Consider the following 20,478-nt stretch of genomic DNA (forward strand, 5'->3'; position numbering starts at 1 on the left):
GGCCATCTTCTCCCCATGTCTCTTCACACTGTCTTCCCTCTTTGCACATGTCTGTGTCTTCCTTTTTATGAGTCATGTTGGATTAGGGTCCACCTAAAGACTTCATTTTAACTTGATGATCTCTATAAAGATCCTGTCTCCAATTCTCCAAATAAGGTCACATTCTGAGGTACTAGGAGTACTAGGGGTTCCAATATACCTTTATGGTAGGGGGGATGGGGGCACAAATCAACTTATCACCGTCCCTCTAAAGAAATGGTCATCCCTCCACTCTCTCCATCTCTATCTTTGTCTCTCTCTATTCCTCACTGTCTTTCTTTCTCTCCAGGAAAAGCTTCAGAATGCAGTTCCTGTATGTGTAGAAATCCTCATTTTGTCTGTAAAACTGAGCCAAGTTATCCAGCACAGTTAACCAAAAACTGTAGAATACATACCCTAAGATATAATTCTTTAGTTCCCTTGGCTACTATTTTCCAAATGGCAGAATCCCACGGGGAGAAGGGATGAGCTTCACTCCTACATACCTCTCAGCTTTGTTCCCGCTTCCCCCTCTTCGTTGGCATTGGCTTTCTCCTGGCCATCATCATTTTCTGCTGAGACTGCACATTGATCTCCTAATTAATCCTCCTGCCTCTAGCCTTTGTTCAATCTATCCCCCACATTGCTTCCTGAGAGATCGTTCTAAAACACAAAAATCTATCATGTCCCTCCTTAAAGTCTGTCAGTGGTTTGACTCTGCTATCCAACCTTCAGCATGTCACTTCTTTTTTTATGCATTTTTCCCTAGTCTCATTCTATGCTCTAACCATGCTATATTGGGCATAGTCTGTGAATGCAGCAGTTCTTCCACACATCTGAATTTCTGGACACACTATTCCCTGGCCTAGAGAGCCATATATTTCCCATTCATTCATCTAACTCTTCCTTCTTTGAGGCTCAGATCAGGCACTACCTCCTGTTCTACTCTCCTGGAACACCTTACGCTCACCTCTCTCATTGAACTTATTACCCTTAATTTTAACACTTCTAAGCTCCTAAGTATCAGGATTTTTACCTTTCACTCTGTTTCTTCTGAAACATGCAGCATGAGACCTAGAACACCAGAGGCACTCTATAAATGTTTATTAAGTGAGGAACTGTAGGGTAGTTACCTACCCAGTTCAATCTGAGGGCCTCCAAATGACTCATGTGCATCAAGAGAGGTCTCCTCTTCTAGAAGTCCTACCTTTAGATAATAAGGGACTTACTAACAAAGGGAAAACATCAGTAACTCTAAGAGAAGTCCATAACTTCCCCTAAGTTCATGAGCTTAATTAGTTGGTCCTAAGAAGGCAAAGCTAAGCATAGCAGAATGAGAGACTTGGAAGTAACTGGATCCAGGCAAAACCTAAGGTACAGGTTAATGGAATCAACAGAAGGAAAAGACGTGAGCTGTTTCCTCATCCAGCCAGATGACAGTTATATTGATGCTCCCTTCTACCTGCTATGTTGTTTATGGAGGGGAATTTTGTGAGGTTCACTTGATAAGGTTCCATCTAGAACTGGAACAGAAACTGCTCTGACTCTCATATTCATCTGTATTCCTATCATTTAAAAAAAAATTCTTCCATTTTTAATTCTGGACTCCCTCAACCCTAGGATTCACAATCACAGCCCAAAGTACAAAGACCACCAATCATTATAAATTAAGCCTGGGTCAGCTGAGTAAATTGGTTTCTTTTATACTGAATCCAAATGATTGAACACAATTGGGGAAAATTATGTACCCATGCAAATTAACTCTTATCCCACTTAGAAAACAACAATAACAACGAACAACGCAGGCATTGTTGAAGTTTGTATTTTCCAAATGTATCTGTAAGAATATCTTTTTACGATATGACTTAGATAACACTTTTCCATAAAAGGGAAGGGGAATTAAATTCCCTCCAGTTAAATATATGCAGGCTCTTGTCTACAATGGAAGCAATGTTGCCTTCTGAAGCTAAGTTATAAGGAGTAACATAGCTTCTGCCTCGTTCTCTTAGGATACTTCCTCTTGGAACACTTTTACATACCATGCTGAAGTCCAAGTAGGCCATTCCAGCCACATGAGTAAGGATCGGTCTTGAGAATAGATCCTCCAGCCCCCAGTCAAGTTGCCCCAGTTGATACCACTTGGGGCAGAAAGACGCTATCCCTGCCAAGCCCTTCCCGAAATGCAGATTTATAAGCAAAATAAATGCTCAAACATTAAGTGTTGAGGTGGTTTGTTATATAGCAATCAATAAGCAGAACAGATTCTAATACTTGAAAACAGGGTGCTGCCGTAATAAAAATTTAAAATACATGGCACTAATTTTGTGAACGAGGCAGCAGGCAAAAGCTGGAAGAGCCTCAAAATGAGTGCTTGTGAAAGGCTAAAGGCCAAGGAGAGGATTCGTGGAAGTCTAAAAAGCTATGAGAAAGTTGTTGCTGAAGGCTTAAATAGGACAGCAAATGTAATAATTGGAACCTAAAGGCAGGGAGTCATTTATAAAGTAGAGGAAAGTTTGGCAACATTGACTTCTGCAATAACACTGAGAAAAGAAACTGAACCAAATGAATTCTATGATCTAGCTAAAGAGATTTCCAGGCAGAATATTTAAAGTCAACCCAGCTTCATCTGGCTGCCCACGATAACATGCCAGTAGAGAGAGGAACTAAAGAATGACCCACTAAATACAAAGAGGCCAGAAATTTCTGGGTACAAAACCAAAACGGGTTTCTCATTTCTAGCTGCTCCAAATGGCAAACAATCCTCAAAGAAATAAGGCCAATGACCAAATGTGGGTGAGATACAAGATCATATGTTAAGACCTAAGAAAGATCTCAGGTAGTGCCACGTAGAAACTTTAAGCCAGACAAAAGACCGTCTAAGGATTTAAGGGCATGCCTCACAGATCCTCCTTGTTTAATAACAGGGTTCCTAAGAACCTCAAGGACATTGTCTCACAGAATTCTTATAAGGAGCACAAGGCAGAGAAAAACTTATCTGAAATATAAGCTTTTGTCTAATGGAGTATAAATTGAAACACAGGAAGCCCACAAAGTTTTAAAAGAAAGTAGATCAGTAGATTATCTCTGTAGTATAAAATGAAAAGAGATAATAAAAAATGAAAAGAGGTCTTTTGACCCCTAATCTTCTATAGACAGTAAGCAAGTGAGAAAGATACTGAGCTGTAAACATGGTTTACTTTTTATGGAAAAAGAAGAATGACTTGGAGGGTGGAACCAAGAGCCAGAGAAACCAATTACTACTCCATTGTACTAAGCCTTAATCAAGTAACTGTGCTTGATTAGATTCAGAATTCCCACAGACTAGTGATGGCTGCATGCCCTATTTTCCCTGTGTTTGAATGGGAGTGTCAATTGTGGTTTTCCTATGCCTTTCCCACTCTTATATGTTATGGGACAGGAGACTGGTAACTTGTCTCTTTAGTTCACAGGTCATCATTGCCAAGAGCAAAGGTAGTCAAGGACCTATACCATAAGAACTGCACCAGGACGACTCACACATACCTGAACCTAGTCTGGGAGTTCATGCAGTAATGAGCTGATGTTTGGGAATCCTGAGGGAAAAAATGAGTGCAATTTGCATAGGAAAAGGATATAAATCATTGTGACCAGAGGGCAGACTGTGCAGGATTATATTTTCCAAAAATGACAGCAAAAATATCTGCCATCTTATATTCCTCAAAATACCTTCAAGCTTACCTTTTATTTATAATAGCATGGTCATTTTATAGTCTATATCTGATAATTCCAGTATTTGAAGTCTTTCAGGTGTGTATCTGTTCGTTCTTATTTCTGTTGATTCTTGTTTGGGGATCTTTTTCTTTCAGGCTTAATCTTTGTAAACTGATCATCTGAATTGCAAAAGTATTTATAGGAATTATTTGGGGCCTAGGAAGATAATACATTCCTCTCTAGACGTTTACATTTGCTTCTGCTTGATGACTGAGGGTATTACTTTAAACTAAATTCATGGACTGATGTTTTTTAGACCATATGGATGATACGTTTTGGGTGCAAACCTGTGTGAGGACCAGCTCATGGTTACAACTCCTCAGGAATTTCTCCCCTTGTTCTGCTCACAACAAATCATCTTTTCAGACCTTGCAGTCTCCTCAGAATGAAGGTTATGAGGCAGGACTATTTCTGATTACTGTGAGGGTGTAGCCCCTGTGCTCCTAGCTCTATGGAGGAAGGATTTCCTGTTAGAATCCTCATGCTGAGCAGGCACAGAGATTTGTTTTCTGTACACAAATCCATAGAGGACTGAGCACCAAAGTTCAACAGCAGGTTCAGCAAATTCCCTCAAGACAAAAGTGGCTTTAATGCTCCACTGGCTTCCCACCTTCACCAATGTACTGCCTGATTATTTCTTACTAATATACTGATAAAAAGAAGTTCCTAATTTAAATGTTATTCGCTTTACATAATCTTCCTGTCACCTTTTTGATGCTTTTAAGTTTTCCTTTTCTGTATTTTTATCCAGCACGTCTATTGGTTTTCAGCAGGAGAGTTTTTCTAAGCCTATTAGCCTTGTTACCTGGGTCCATGTCTTTTTCATCCCTGTATCCTCAGCATGCAAAGCAATGCCTGGCATGTGAAGGAACTCAATTCGTTTTTGATTGTTTAATGAATACACAATGCTTTCATTCCTGCTTCCACCAACCCTAACTTAACACCCTTACCCCCATTCCCTAATTAAGGCTCTTTTAAATTTTCATACTTATATACCGTCCATTTTCCTACATTAACTGAGCTTTGCCCCTGATTTCCCCACTATTTTCCCCTATGACCTCTCCTACAGAAGATCTTTCATTCAACTCACATTCTTATCATCTCTCAGCACTGTCTTCACGCTCCATGATTGCTTCTGAATCACTCACTATTCTACTTTCATCCGAAATCTGCTGCTCATCTGATGATTATGCTATCCTATTATAACATACTTTTTCTGATTTTATTGTTATCATATGTGGACTTCCAGGCATACCTCCACATTTCTTGACGATTTCAGTACTTGGTTCACACTTTCTATTCCACTTTATCTCCTAATATAATGCAGCAGCATAACTAACATAGATAGTATTTAAGAGTACAAGTGGACAACACAAGCTCAAGTCCCAGAACCATCCGCTGTTAACACGTAACCTTGGGAGGTTACCTAATATTGTGGTGCCTCACTTTCCTCACTGTGAATTGGGAATAATGGCATTATTACCTTACAGCATTGTAAGGATTATGTGAAATAATGTATATAAAGCACTTATAATAGTATCTGGCACACAGTTAATGCTCAATAAACTAACTATTTTCATGATTATGCTCTTACCTCATCCTAAAATATTCTTTCTGCATGCTTATGATTCATACAACACCCTGGCCTCAATGCTTCTCAAAAATCTACTTGTTCACTTCTATAAAGTACCATACCCTATTACTTAAAATGGTATATCTGAATTTTACTTTAACGCTTCTCAACATCTAGCTCTTCTTTTCAGTCAATAACCTTTTACAGTACTCAGAAATTGAACCCATATGGAAGTACCTATTTTCTTTGTATTCATAATGCTCTATCTTCTCTTCTCTCTGAGAGAAGCAATGTCTGTGTTTTCTTAGACTAGCTCAGTCTTAATTTCTACCTATTCAGTTCTCTTTTTACTCTTTGTCTTCAATCTCTTGCTCTCCACCAGCAAATTCCTCCAACTTGTAAACCTGACCAAGTCTTACTTATCCTAAACTAAACTATCCACTTCTCCTTCATACCACTTTCTTTTCATGTTAGCATCAAATCTCTTCTAATCCTCTTCAAAGGGTAACCTGTATTCTCCAATCTCATTTCCTTATTTTGCATTTCCGAGTGTCTCACTGTTAACTTCCAGAAATCTGGTTTTATCACATCACTTCTTAAACTTACTATTCAAAGATAGGCAGCAATTGGATTATCAAACCAAAAAAAAAAAGCTTCTCCTCAGAACTTCTCCTATCAACTTCTTTGCAGCTTTGAATATGCTGACCACCCACTTGAAGGTTTCCTCCCTCATTAGCTTTCATGTTAACTACTGTGCATTCTTTCTTAGAGGCAGTGGCAAAGGAACAGAATGCAAACATGATGGTAGTCAAAAACTCATGTTCAAGCAAAGGCCCCCCAATGTATAGATCTTAAATAAGACACTTAGCTCCAATCTCCTTATCAGTAAAATAGGCATAATATTTGTTTGCCTTGCTCACCAGTTTATAATGCAAAAAATAAAACAATGGATCTGAAAATACCACAAAAGAGATAAAATACACAAAGTAGCTGAGTATGCTTTGATAACCTGAAAGCAGATAGGATGCAGGAAAGTATATTGAAATACTCTTGCTACCAAATTTGCTATGAACTCTAAAGGACCCAATGTTTTGTATCTGACCTAGAAGGTTTTTCACTGTTAAAATGTTTCAGTGTCTTCACCATGACAGAACCATCTCCATGAGGGTCTTGTCAAGAAGTTAAGAGACTTCACATCAAAAATGCTCTAACTTACCTGGACTCACTTCAAAATGCAAAAAAATAAAAGTAAAAATCATCGTGACTATATTGGGGCACTTTCATTTTTTAAATATTGTGGGAAATCTAAATATTAATGACACATCTTCACATATGCAGGCATATAAATTGAATTGGTCCAAATGTCAGTAAGAAATATTACCAGTTCTTGGAGAAGGGGCCCTTGCAATTTCTAAGGAGCAAGGTTTCTTTGTAACTGCTGTGTCCATGAGATCACATAGAAAATTCTCATTTTCTGAAGGAAATGTATCCAGAGAAGCAGATGGTACAATTTCCATAGTGTAATTCCTCTTCTTTGGATAGGACTCCTGAAAGGAAGGAGAAAAAATAAAAATAGCTTTGTGATAAAGACACAGCCTGTTTAATTTATAAAAACTAGAAAAAATAATAAGGTTCGTCAGTTCTTCTAAAAGTGATTGACAGGTGATGGTTCATCTGTTTGAATAAGTTATGCAACAGTGTAACCCCAATATTATCAGTGATCTTTTTAGAAGGGTCTTTATAATTTGGTTCCCCTGACGTTATCAGGGGAGGTCCTGATCTCCTGTCATGAGATCTTTTTGTAATATATGTGTATTTTCTACTTGTGGCATAAACTGTTGTTTAACTAATCCACAGTCATTCCCACAACTTTACTCCTTTGCTTGCTTCCTAGAGAGATGACTCAGGTTTTGGCCAGTTAGATATAAGGGGAAATTTGCTGGGAGGCTTCTGGAAAAATATTTTTTCTTCAAAGAAAAGACATGTAAAGAGGCTTTTTAAGAGCCTTGGCTTTCCTTGGTTTCCTCTCTCTGCATGCAGCCTTGATGTCTGGAGGGGGCAGGCATGTTGTAACCATAGGCAGTAAGCCTCTTACCTCAAAAAGCTAACAGGCCAAGAATGGCAACAGAAGGGTAAAAAAGCCTGGGACCTAGATGGTATCACTGAGCTGCTCAAATAGCCCCAGGACCAGTTTCTTCAGGCTTCTTAAGCAAATATTAAAGTTCTGATTGTTTGAGTCACTGCTAATTGGGTTTTCAGTCACTTAGAAGTAAATGCGTTCCCACCCAACACACTTCCTTGCTGAATACTGCTAACTAATATACTAAGGTTACTCTTTTCAGGTTAGGATAAAATTAAGGTCCAATTTTATATTACTGATTCTTCAATATATTCTAAAAACTGGAATTTGTTTCATTTTACAAGATCTTTACTTCTTATATAAGGCATTAATGGTCAGCAAATATTTATTGGGCATCTATCATACACATCTAGGACTGTGCTAACTGCTGGAGATTTAAAAAAAACAAATAAGACATAATCCTTGCCCTCAGAAAGTTCACAGTTTACTAGAGAAGAAAAACAGATTATCTGCATGGTGAATTTCACAATTAATCATGTTTTACTTTTGATATTTGTTATCTTTATAAACCATACTTCACTATCAAAAGAAAAAAACAAATAAGAAGAAAAATTAACTCACTTTCAAAAAATCTTCTAAGATATATCCAAGGGTTGGTAAAGATTTAGTACAAGCTCCTATTTTTTTCTATAATGATACTTACAGTATAGCAGAATAAGTATTCAAGGTCAGTGTAATTGCTTTCAGACTATACCAGACCCTCACACATCAAAGAGTCAATTATGTTCACTCTACTCTATTGAAAGCAGGAAATTGGGAGTAATTTATTTTTAACAACAAAGGGTGACAAAGTTGAAAGCGTCCAGAGGAAAGCAATCAGGATGGTATGTGATTTAAAAACCATGTCACAGAAGAAATGATGAAAGGAACTGCAGTGTTCTATCCCAGAGAAGCCTTACAGCTGCATAATAGTTTTCTCAACATATTTGAAAGTCTGTCCTTCAAGAGCTATCCCACAAAGTGGGAAAGGGGATAAGTTGTTGTGGTAGATTTATTCTAAAGTTCTTAAAAGTAGAACAAAGAGCAATGTTTATTAGTCAAGGAGGGCAAATTTGGGGCAACACAAAAAATAGTTTTCTGTGAATTAACAATATTGCTTATCTTCTAAAATAAAAATGCACTGACAGGGCTTCCCTGGTGGTGCAGTTGTTAAGAATCCACCTGCCAATGCAGGGGACACAGGTTCGAACCCTGGTCCAGGAAGATCCCACATGCCGCAGAGTAACTAAGCCCATGCGCCACAACTACTGAGCCTGTGCTCTAGAGTCCGCATGCCACAACTACTGAAGCCCGCGCACCTAGAGCCTGTGCTCCGCAACAAGAGAAGCCACCGCAATGAGAAGCCCAGCCCACGCACTGCATCAAAGAGCAGCCCCTGCTCGCCGCAAATAGAGAAAGCCCACACGCAGCAACGAAGACCCAATGTAGCCAAAAGTAAATAAATAAATTAAAAAATAAAATAAAATAACAGGCAAAGATAAATATTAAAAAAATGCACTGATACAATAATTAGCTAAAAATAGCACTAGAAAGCAACAGAACTCCTCATTAAGTGGAAATGTTTACACAGAACTATCTATTGATAAAATTATGTATAAAACACACCAGGTGACTGTAAACTCCATGAAAGCTGGAATTTCTCTTGTTCACCACTCTATCCCCAGAATCTAATATAACTCCTGCCACATAATGGGTCCTCAGTAAATATTTTGATCAACTGAACAGTCTCTAATGTCCTTTCAAACAAATCTGAATACCAGTTAGGAAAAGGATAATGCCTTTTAAAGATGTAAATTACTTTACTCTTCTGGTTTTTTTAAATGATTGTTTACTGCTTTGCATATCAAAAGTGAAAAAAATGAGATTACAGTAAGATTGTAATGAGCCTATGAAAGAAGAGTCTCCAGCTTAAACCCTAGTTCATCCTAAAATTAAATTAGAACAACCCATTCTTCATGAATTTGATTAAGTTGGACTTTTACTATGTTTATAAAGAATTATGAGGATTTTAAAGGCCTTGAAAACTACTTTGAAATTTAACCACACAGGGTGAGTTAGTATATTAAGTATATATATTTATTAGAGAAATATTAGAAACTATAAAGAAAGAGAAAAAAATATCACATGAAAACCCAGCATGCTCAGATAACTAACAGCAACATTTTGGTGTATATTCTCCCAGATGGCTTCCTGTGTGTAGACATGTGGGTGTGTGCAAAGGAAAGACCAACTATTTTAAACAATAATGAAGTACACTCTCTTCTGCTTCTTAAGGGAGTGCCATCATTTCTCATAGGCGTAGAAGTCTACAGTACGCACATGGCTTCCTTATGGAAAGTGAGGGCCCCAAGGGAAGGAGATAGTAAAACAAAGATAGCAAGGAGGAGACAGTAAAACAAAGATAGCAAAGCCGTACCTTTGTAACCAAATATTTTATATTACCGAAAAAGCAGGGCATTCAACGAAATACCTGACAAGTATCCCTTGAAAGAGGATATATGAGATTATAAAATAATAAAATATATCCACGTGTGTCCATGTTTAAGAGATTGATCATTACCACTGAGATCTGCCCCTCCCATCCCATGCTCCCCTTTCCATTCCCACCCCTTCCCTTGGCAACCAGGGCTAAATCTTGTTCTGAACGTTGTGTTTATAATTCCCTGGATTGCTGTTAAAATTTATCTATGTATGTAGGTATCAATAAAGAATAAATGGTTTCGTACTGTATGCTTTTGAATTTCATATATATAATATAAAATGCTCTTGCTCTTCTGTGACTTTTTTCAATCAATATTATGCTTCTGAGTTTCATTTATTTTCAGTGTGATGCAGGAGTCCATCATACAGGTATACCACAAATTCACTTACACATTCTCCCAACAACGGACCTTTAAACATTTCCCAGATGTTTTGTTATTAAGAAAAATGTTGCTATGGATATTCCTGTACAAAGTACATTCATACAAGTAACCAGGGTACATTACCTATTCCAGTAGTCATGGGACAGAGAATCAAGAATAGACACAAGATGTGAAAAATGAATGGAATCAAAAGTTCTACACAAATAGGAATTTATAGCAAGAGGCAATCATGAGAATTGAGATTGGATGCCTTGTAGATTCTACAGAAATCTTAAGGAGGGCATTGCATTTTCCCACCCCAAGAAGGATAAAAGTTCAAGAGATTTTCTGTAAGTCTTACATAAGGATATTAAATATAAATATATACAGATATTATATGTAATGTTTTCTGATTTGGTATTTACCTCTAGTAATGTATTCTGAACAAGTTTCAATGACAAATACATGTCTACATGATGAATTTAAGTCCCAGTACACGCACAGCCATAATTTATTTAGTCAATCTTATCATACTGAAATTTTAATGTTTTTCTTTTAAGGGAACACTCTTGTGCATATATCTTTGTTTACATGCTCAACTAGTTCTTTTGAAATGGAATTCCTGTGACAATAGTTATATACCATATGCTTACATATAACTGAATCTGTTTCTGGATTTTCTAATTGTTCCATATGTCAGTCTATTCTATATCACAATCATACTGCTTTGATTACTGAAGACTTAAAATTAATTTTACTATCTGGTAGGCTATGTCTCTCCTCATATTCATCCTTATCAAAGCACTGATGATTATCCTCATGTTTATTTTTCAAAAAACATCTTTAAACATTTTTGTCAATTTCTCCTTAAATCATTATCTCAACATCATACCCACTCATTCCCCAAGTCCCATATACAACACTGAATTAGGTATCTCAAACACATTCATTTCTCTCTACCACCACTACAACCCTGGTCCGGGTCACCATTGTATCTCACTTGAACTGCTAAACAACTTCCAAACTGGTCTCCTTGCCTCTAGTCTTGCTCCTCTCCCAATTAATTCACTTTCAAACACAAGCATGAGTTACTAAGAGTAAGTCAGGTCAAAATAAATTCATTTCCTTTCATTATAACTTTATTTGATGACAGAATCATAAAATGTTCTAGTCATAGTACCTACTGATTCTTTTTAAACAGTTAACATGGTCTTTCATAATATCTCAGAATTTCCATGCTGAATGATTTCATTAAATGCATTAATGATCCAGGTAGTAAACTCATTAAAATAACAAGATCTGGAAGAATAAACTAAAGGTTAAACATAATCCCATTAATCTATAAGTTAAATGGGGTTAATAACTAAAGACCTGCTTGTCTAGTACCTAGCAAAGTGCCATGTTCACAGTAGGACTCGACAAATATATGCTAAAAAATAAATATATAAAATAGCTAACATTTCAGTCAGTATTTTAAGGCCTGATTCCTCATCTAGAATTAAAGAACCATAGAGGCAAAGACTACAACCATCTTTTTCACATAGTATGCACTTAATAAACATTTGTTGAATTAATGAAATCTGAAATAATGTCATTCAAAATCTATCACAGATTCAAATCACTGTAAGAAGAATAGCAACTTATGAAGTGTTTTACAGTCTGCAAAGTAAACAGTATTTCATTTAGCCAGATGATTCGCATTTAGCTCTCATAACAATCCTCCTAATATTACTATTATCCCCATTCAGAAACTAAGGCTTGGAATTATTAGGTGTCCAATATTAATCAACATCTGGTTAATGAAAGTTTTGGGGCTACAACCTAGGTCTTATCTCAGCAAATCTAGTTTTCATACTATTGTATCCCAGACAAAAGGACTATGACAAGATCTTTATGCCATAACTAAGGGAAAGAGGCAACTCTGCCCATTGCTAGGTAGTATCTAACCCTGCCAACCTCTTAGCCTTTTCAAGCCCTCTTCCTTATTGTGAGAAATGTGGATTTTGATACACAGATTAATTGCCACAATACTCTTGATGGTAAATCCTGGCAATGGACCAGAGAGATTAAAAGAATTGAGGTCCAACAGTTTGTGATTCACTTTTCAAGGCTCCATTGTACCTAGTCTAGCAAAATATGGCTCCAATTTGGTTAGCAGCTTTTGCTTTTTTCTTGATATTTGGCGTCTCCCTTTATTTGAATGCCTGGTTCCTGAATCCCAGACTTGTTTCTGTGCTTGAATTTTTATAATGGTAGCATGCCTAAGACTGTGTTCTCTGCCTTGGTCTTTGCTAACTCTTTTCTGAGGGACTAATGGCTTGTCCCCAAATCCTAAACAGGTCCCTAACTTCATACTGCCTAACTTCATAGCCCCTGAGAGACTGTTTAGCTTTGATGCTTACTTAGTCACTTTTATCCTACCTGTTATAGTTAGTTGTGCAATGTATGAACCAAATAGTGCTTCTTAAAAAAAGATGCATACTGAGAGCACTGAATAAATTAATATTATGCCCCTCAAGAAAAATAAACTTTAGTAATAAAAAGTCTACAAAATATGCTTTCACTTGTTGTTTGCACTGTGTTCCTATAAGAGTTTAAAATCATCAGGAGTGGGCTCATTCTAACAAGTCAAAGTTTATTAGTGATTAAATATGAGGTCCTATGGTTCAGTACAGAAATGACTTTTAAAAATTCAGTATGTGGGTATATAGATTAGCAATACTATGAAAAAAGAAACAGGAGTTACAGCTGACAGTATGAGTCAGAGTGTAACGCACCAGTTAAAGACATAATGTGACAATGGCTGATTTAATATAAGAATGATATTTAAACCAGGGAACGTGACAGCGCCCCTTCCTCTGTGTTAATTAGAATTGGGAATAATCTGGTTTAGGAATTTTTTTTTTTTTTTTTTTTTTTGCATTACGCGGGCCTCTCACTGTTGCGGCCTCTCCCGTTGCGGGAGAACAGGCTCCGAAGCACAGGCTCCGGACGCGCAGGCTCCGGACGCGCAGGCTCAGCGGCCATGGCTCACGGGCCCAGCCGCTCGGCGGCATGTGGGATCCTCCCAGACCGGGGCACGAACCCGTGTCCCCTGCATCGGCAGGCGGACTCTCAACCACTGCGCCACCAGGGAAGCCCTGGTTTAGGAATTTTGTAAAAGACAGGCTACCTGTATGATGTTGACCATCCTTTGGAAAGCGGTGCAAGACTGTATTAATCGAAAAACCTTATTAGCAACAATCAGGGACCCGGTATGGGCATAGTCATTTCTCAATAGTACCAATGATGTAGCTTTTTAAATTAGGATTAAGGTGACCTAGAGGCTTTTCTAGACTACTTTGACAAGACATCTCTGTGAACCTGCCTATTAATACAGCTATTTCTTAACCACATAGGGGAAACTGAAGCAGCTTAACCAGCACTGCAGCAAACCACACCTGGTACACTTAGCTTGGTACTGGGGCCTACATTTGAGGAGCTGCAAAGACGAAATGGACTATCTTCTCTGCACATGGGTAAGGAAAGTGCTGAGTATCAAACCCATGTCATGTGGGGAAAGATTGAATAAGAAAAGGTGCAGGAAAACACGTATCACAAGTATTTGAAAAACAGAAGAATGACTAGAATTGATAGAAAGAGTGCAGATAGATGGTAACAAGGCTGACTACCAGAGCTTCCCAGTATGAAATGGGCTGCTTAGCAAGTAGCAGGTTCTCTGCCACTGAAAGTCTTCAAGCCTAGTCTGATCAATACAAAGCATCTCCTAAGAATAGAAGATGGTGGTTTGACTTAGATGAGTTTGAAGATGTTAGGTAAAAAAGACAGTGGGAATAGAATTATTATGCTAGTACTATGATACAAGCTACCTGCATATTTTCACTGCTTCCTGAATTCTTTTTCTGATAATGGGAAAAGTAATACTAATGCAAGGGAGTGTAGGCTATGGCTCTTTCAAAGTTAGAGATGACTCACAATTCTAAATGATTCACAGTAGGTGAAAACTTTTGGAAGTGGTCTTGCTGCTCTGACATGTCCTGCAGTATCAAGAAAAGTATGCCCTGAAGACTTACAATGCCATTAAAATAAGGAAGACTACAACATAAATATGGAATATTAAGAAAATAAGAGATTTTGAGTGGGAGAGAAAAATGAGTGACAAAACCACCCTAGGGAAAGGAGAATTGATAACAATGGTAGGCAAAATAATAGCCTCTCAAAGATGTCCATGTCCTAATCCCCAAAACCTGTGAATATATCATGTCACATGGCAAAAGGGGCTTTGCAGATGTATTAAGTTAAGGATCTTGAGATGGGGAGATCATCCTGGATTATCCAGGTGGCCCAGTATCACAACAGTCATTATAAATGAAAGAGGGAAGGAGAGTCAGTGTCAGACTGATGCAATGTAAGAGACTTGCCTGACCATTGCTGGCTTTGAAGGTGTAAGGCAGCCATGAGTCAAGGAATGAACACAGCTCATAGACGATAGAAAAGGCAAGAAAACAGATTCTCCCCCTAGAGACTCCAGAAAGGAATGAAGCCCTATCAACACCTTGGACTTAGCCCAGTGGGACACACTTTGGACTTTCAGAACTGTAAAATAATAAAGTTATGGGTTTTTTAAACTGCTAAGTTTGTGGTCATTGGTGACTGCAACAATAGGAAACTAATACAATAATACCAGCAGAAGGCAACACACATAGGGAGGCAACAGAAATTATTAAGGGTTGAGAGAGGAACATTAAAATTGGACTCCAATGGAAAAATACACCTTGCTATATTATGATATGACTCAATATTTTAAAGATAGTGATTCTTTCACTTTCACTTAGTCTTAAATTTAATGCAGTAGTATTGCAATAGTTTCCCTCCCACCCCATCTTGGATCTTAACAAGTGATCCTAAAGTGCATTTGGAAAAATAAATGTCTGACAATAGCTAGTATCAATTTGAAAAGAGAAAAGTAATGGAGGGGGTGGAGATCAGCATTTATCAGATATTTAAATAAATTATAAATGGTTCTGGTGCAATAACTGAAAGGCAATAAAATAGAAGAGAAAATTTAAAAAGACAAAGCGCCAATGCTTGTGAAAATTTATTATATTATAAAGATGGTATTTCAAATCAGTAGGAAAACAATGGATTATATAATAATTGCCAATGAGATAACTGACTAGTCATTTGGAAAGAAATAATAAAACTGTACTAATACTTCATTTCTTAAAACAAAATAAATTACAGATAAATATTTAAATAATAAGTAAATACACCTGTAAAATAATCTTAAAATAGGAATGGCCTTTGACAAGGAGCTATAACCAGACTCATAATCAGAGCTGTAGAGAAAAAGATTGGTGAATTGGAGTACATACAAACATGAAACTTCTATAAAGCCACTAAAATACAAAAAAAAATTCAGAAACATGACAGATTTGGGAAAATTCTTTGACACATGTGACAAAGGGCTATAATATCTTTATTATATAAAGAGAATTACAAATTGGGATTAAAGAGATCATCAACCTAAGGAGAAAAGTGGGCAAAGCATAGGAGCAGTTCATGATAAATAGCTAAAAATTTCTTGTATGAAAAGATGCTTGATCTCATTTCTAATTAGACATATGTAAATTAAAGCAACACATGATATACCATTCCTGATCAAATTGCTGTAGATAATACACAGTGTTGGTGAGGGTTTGGAAAAATGGGTACTCTATATAGTTTTATTTGAAGTGTGAATTGATATAAATCTCTTTCAGGCTAATTTGTCAATTGTTAGAGTAGACCTTTAGAAAGCAGATCTTTAGACAGCATTGACTCCTGGACTTCTGCCATGTTAAAATCTTTCCTTCACCTGGGAACAGATGAGATTGATAAACTGCCATTATTATTCCTAGAGCATGGTATTGCAAGGCACCATTTATGTGCACTGCATGATTATCACTCTTGCTTTCTAAAAATATATGTACACATGCTACTTTGAATGCTTCTGTTAAATAATGAAATGGGGGTGGGGAGTATGTGGAGGGAAGCCTGATTCTTAGTGCCATGAATGAGAAAAGCTGTAATCAGATTTTACAAATGGCAATCATATGAGTTGTAAGTGGTGTCAGGATATTGCCCCCCTTTGGAAAGTGCTACCAATCAGTGTCCCTGGAGATCGATTCTTAGTTAAGACTCTCTTGATCAAAGATGAGGTGACTTCAAAGATGGAGATGTCAATTATACATTTGAAACCACAATAGAAATCTCACCAGATAAGTGCTGAGAAACCAGTGTGGGTACTGAGAATGTTATTTTGAGTATGTTTTGGGTTCAACTGTGTCTCCCCAAAAGTCAAATGTCAAAGTCTTAACCCCCAGAATGTAATCTTATTTGGCGATAAGGGTGTTGCAGACATAATTAGTTAAATTAAGATGAAGTCATTTAGGGTTAGCCCCTAATCCAATGACTCGTGTCTCTATAAAGAGGGGAAATTTGGAGACAGACATGTACACAGGGAGAACACCATGTGACGACTGAAGTTATGCTGCCAAAGCCAAGGAATGCCAAAGGTTGCCAACAAACCACCAGAGCTAGGGGAAAGGCATGGAACACATTCTCCTTAGAAGAAACTGGCTCTACCACCACCTCAATTTCAGACTCTTAGCCTCCAGAACTGTCAGAAAATATATTGCTGTTGTTTAAGCCATGCAGCTTCGTGGTACTTTGCTTCAGCATCCCTAGTAAACTAATACAGGATTAAAAAAAGGAACTGGCTTCAAAAAACTTTTGATTAGTCTCTTTTAGTGTTCTAAAATCTTTACTCTTGGAAAATTAATAATTAACTAGGGACTAGCAAGGAAAAGAAGATTAGCTGTTCTTAATAAAATTCCCAAAAGTGTTTCAAAATTTTAAGTGCACATACTCTTTTACCCAGAAATTCTACTTCTAGAAATCCTTCCTACAATTAAATTCACAAATACAAATAAAAATGTACATGTAAAGAATGTGTACTGAAGCACTGTTTATAATATTAAAGGACTGGAAATTAGGTTCATCATTAAGAGACTGTTTAATAAATAAATACCATTCATATAAAGAGGCAATGTAGTATATATAATGCAGAGGTCCACAGATTTTAGACTATATAAAACCTACTTTGGATCATTTGTTAATAACTCAAGACTTGTGACTCTCTCCCAAATTTTTACTAAATCAGAATCTCTGACAATGAGCCTGGAGATCTTGTTTTACAAGTTTCCCAGGTCATATTGTTGCAGATGGTTGATGAAATATACTTGAAAAACACTGGAATAGTAATTAAAGAGTGTGGAGTCAGAATCCTAGCTCTACCACTTTTAGCAAAGCAGCTGCCTTAGCAAAGTCTCAGTTTCTTCATCTGTAATATTAGGATAGAATACTAATAGGATCTACCTCAAAGTGTTGGTGGTGGTTGTGAATAAAATAATAAAATTAATGAAATACATTTGAAATGAAATGAATTTTATAAAGTACTTAATGTAGTGCCTAAGTGCCTAAATGCTCAATAGATGTAGCCATTATTACTATTCAGGCATTCAAAAAGTGAGACGAATGCATAGGTACTAGTATGTTGAGCTAAAACAAATAAACAAAGGAAAGAATAATATATAATGTATGTTCACGTTTCTATAAAAAGAAAGTGTACACACCTATATGTATGGAATATTTCTGGAAGGAATGATTAGAAACTCTTGTTGGTTAACACTGGGGAATGTGACCATATTCTGTTTTGTTTTTGCCTGGTCTTTATTTTGAAACTATAATACATGTTATTTTCAGAAAAAAATTCCGTGAGCCTAAATACCACCTGAGGAAGGTGATGATACCATTTCAAATATAAATTAACTTTGATTTTTATTTCTGGTACTGTTGTGTAGAAATTTGCATACCCCAGGTGAAACTGAAGATGGCTGGAATCACAAGAATAAGCTCTTTAATAAACTGCACAAATGCAACTGAAAATATGTCAAATGCCATGCAAACTAAATAGGGATCAGCTCAGTACAAATCCTCAATAAAAAACCTAGATAATCTTCATAAGGAGTCAAAATAAACAGAATGTAGTTCACCAATAACAAGATGACAAAGAGGAAAAATCTTATGAAACAACCTTGAGGCTAAAAGAATAAGGGAATGCATTGTCTAGGAAGTATTAATTATTGTCGAAAAAGAAAAGAAAAGAAAAAGAATGAAAGAAACCAAGATTATTTATATGAAAGGATTTCTTTGCAATGTGAGGAGTCCAAGCCTCATATTCTTTCTCGGAAAGAGGCAGAAAACAAATTATTTTAAAAAAATAGATAAATACTGAACAAATAAATGAACTGAAAAACTGAATATTCAAACATAAAAATACATACACATACATATAAGTATTCACAACTAGGTATAGGGAGCCAGGAGATAAACCTATTAAAGCCTGTTAGAAAAATAACTGAGACTTAAGTTAAATAATGAGAAGACAAAGGGCATCGCCAAATTTATAGGAACAAACTGGTAGATTGATGGTGAAGTTGCATAGACATATGTTTAGTTTTGGTAGGTCTGGTAATGGTGAAGAGTCCTGGGTGACTACTGTAACTATGCTTGGGATCTTTATTCCTGGTGTTAGTGAATGTGTGACTTAAAGGGCCAAAGACAAGGCAGACAGAATAAGAAAATACATTATATACTGCTCCCAGGACATTCACCCAGTCACCTAGGTTTGAACTCTTGGAGACATTTTGCTTTCTCCTGTTGTTATGCTTACTGTTACTATAAAGAAGGAGTCACCAACTTTTATAAAATTTGCACTTCATAATAACTCCTAAACCCAGTATTACTTTTCTGTTTCCATAATCACCAAACTAGCTCAAACTTCATCGACTCATGCCTATGTTACTTTGAATAGGCCTTCAATCTCCCACCTCTGAGTCCATTCCATTTTTACAAAAAGGGTTTCTGCCACTTTGAATGATAAAACATGTTTTTCAAAGTAAAAAATTTTACAAACCCCTATGTGATAATATTAGAATTAATTTAGAAATTTAGGGAGTACAATAAATGACTTCCTTATTCCCTGCCCAAATTGTAGATAAGAGTCTAGGGGTTGACAAATCTTTTCTGCAAAGGGCCAGAGAGTAAACAATTTAGGCTTTTCAGGCCATATGATCTCTGTTGCAACTACTCAATGCTGCTGCTGTAGCAATAAAGAGACACACATAATATGTAAACAGAAGAGGCTGGCCAGATTTGGCCTGCGTGGGTCAGATTTGGCTCAGAGACTGCAGTTAGCCAAACCGTGGATAAAAACAAAGGACTCAGGCAAATGGATTAAAATGTCAACATAGGCTAGTGACAGAGCAGATACTAGAGAGGCTTAGGTACAAGGCAATACAAGCTTTCTACCACTATATCTCAGAATTAGACAAACTAGCCTCAGTTCTCCCAAACCTGAACAGGTAGGTGTCTTACTGCTAAACTTAACTGCACATACTCTCTGCAGATGAGAAGATCATGAAGAGAATTAGTGACACATGCTCAGTTCCTGCTTCCAAATTTACAAATCAATTAACTCCCTTGAGGAGTGAGTTGGATCAGAGAGAAGCCCAGGTAAACTGATCAATGTCTCTCCACATGAAAATATGAAGCAAAGAGAAAGAATCCTGCATTCTCTGCCCAACTCTAGTAGGTAAGTTATACTTTTAGAATCTGTTGTTTGAAACAAGTACATGAACAAAAAGCAACAATAAATTTCCATTTTATTAATCACAGCAAAACTTATACACATTTGAAAATAATAAAAATGGATATGGATATGTAAGACCTATGATTTATGTAATCTACAGACAAGCTTTGTGTCTGTATGAAATTGCAAGCCCTTTATAGTACCTCCATAGAGTGGTCCAGTTTGAGATCTATAGCTTCATATCGTTCCTAAAACGTAGGTGCCTATAGCCCCAGATTGTAGTACTATCAGAGGACAACAGTTATCATCCAATAAATATTTGTTGAATAGAAATCTGAATTTTATAGTAATTGTTCTACTTCTTAAGGCTTTCAATGCCTCCCCAAGGATACCATTCAAAAGGAACCCTCTGTTAGGCTGATGTATTTGGTAGCCCCCATCCTGAATGTCACATTCCTGC

General features: G+C 36.9%; 1 protein-coding gene across 5 annotated transcripts in view; it reads right to left on the bottom strand.

Moving 5' to 3' along the window:
• ANKS1B (ankyrin repeat and sterile alpha motif domain containing 1B) overlaps nt 1–20,478 on the bottom strand; it is a 1,152,360-nt gene that overhangs the window by 714,300 nt on the left and 417,582 nt on the right. For all 5 annotated transcript variants that reach the window (XM_060025438.1, XM_060025440.1, XM_060025439.1 and 2 more), the window contains exon 10: nt 6,723–6,888. In XM_060025438.1, the coding sequence (XP_059881421.1) occupies nt 6,723–6,888 (166 nt within the window). The remainder of the gene's footprint in view (nt 1–6,722; nt 6,889–20,478) is intronic.

The sequence above is a fragment of the Delphinus delphis genome, chromosome 11 (genome assembly GCF_949987515.2).
Source record: "Delphinus delphis chromosome 11, mDelDel1.2, whole genome shotgun sequence".
Classification (NCBI taxonomy): Eukaryota; Metazoa; Chordata; class Mammalia; order Artiodactyla; family Delphinidae; genus Delphinus; species Delphinus delphis.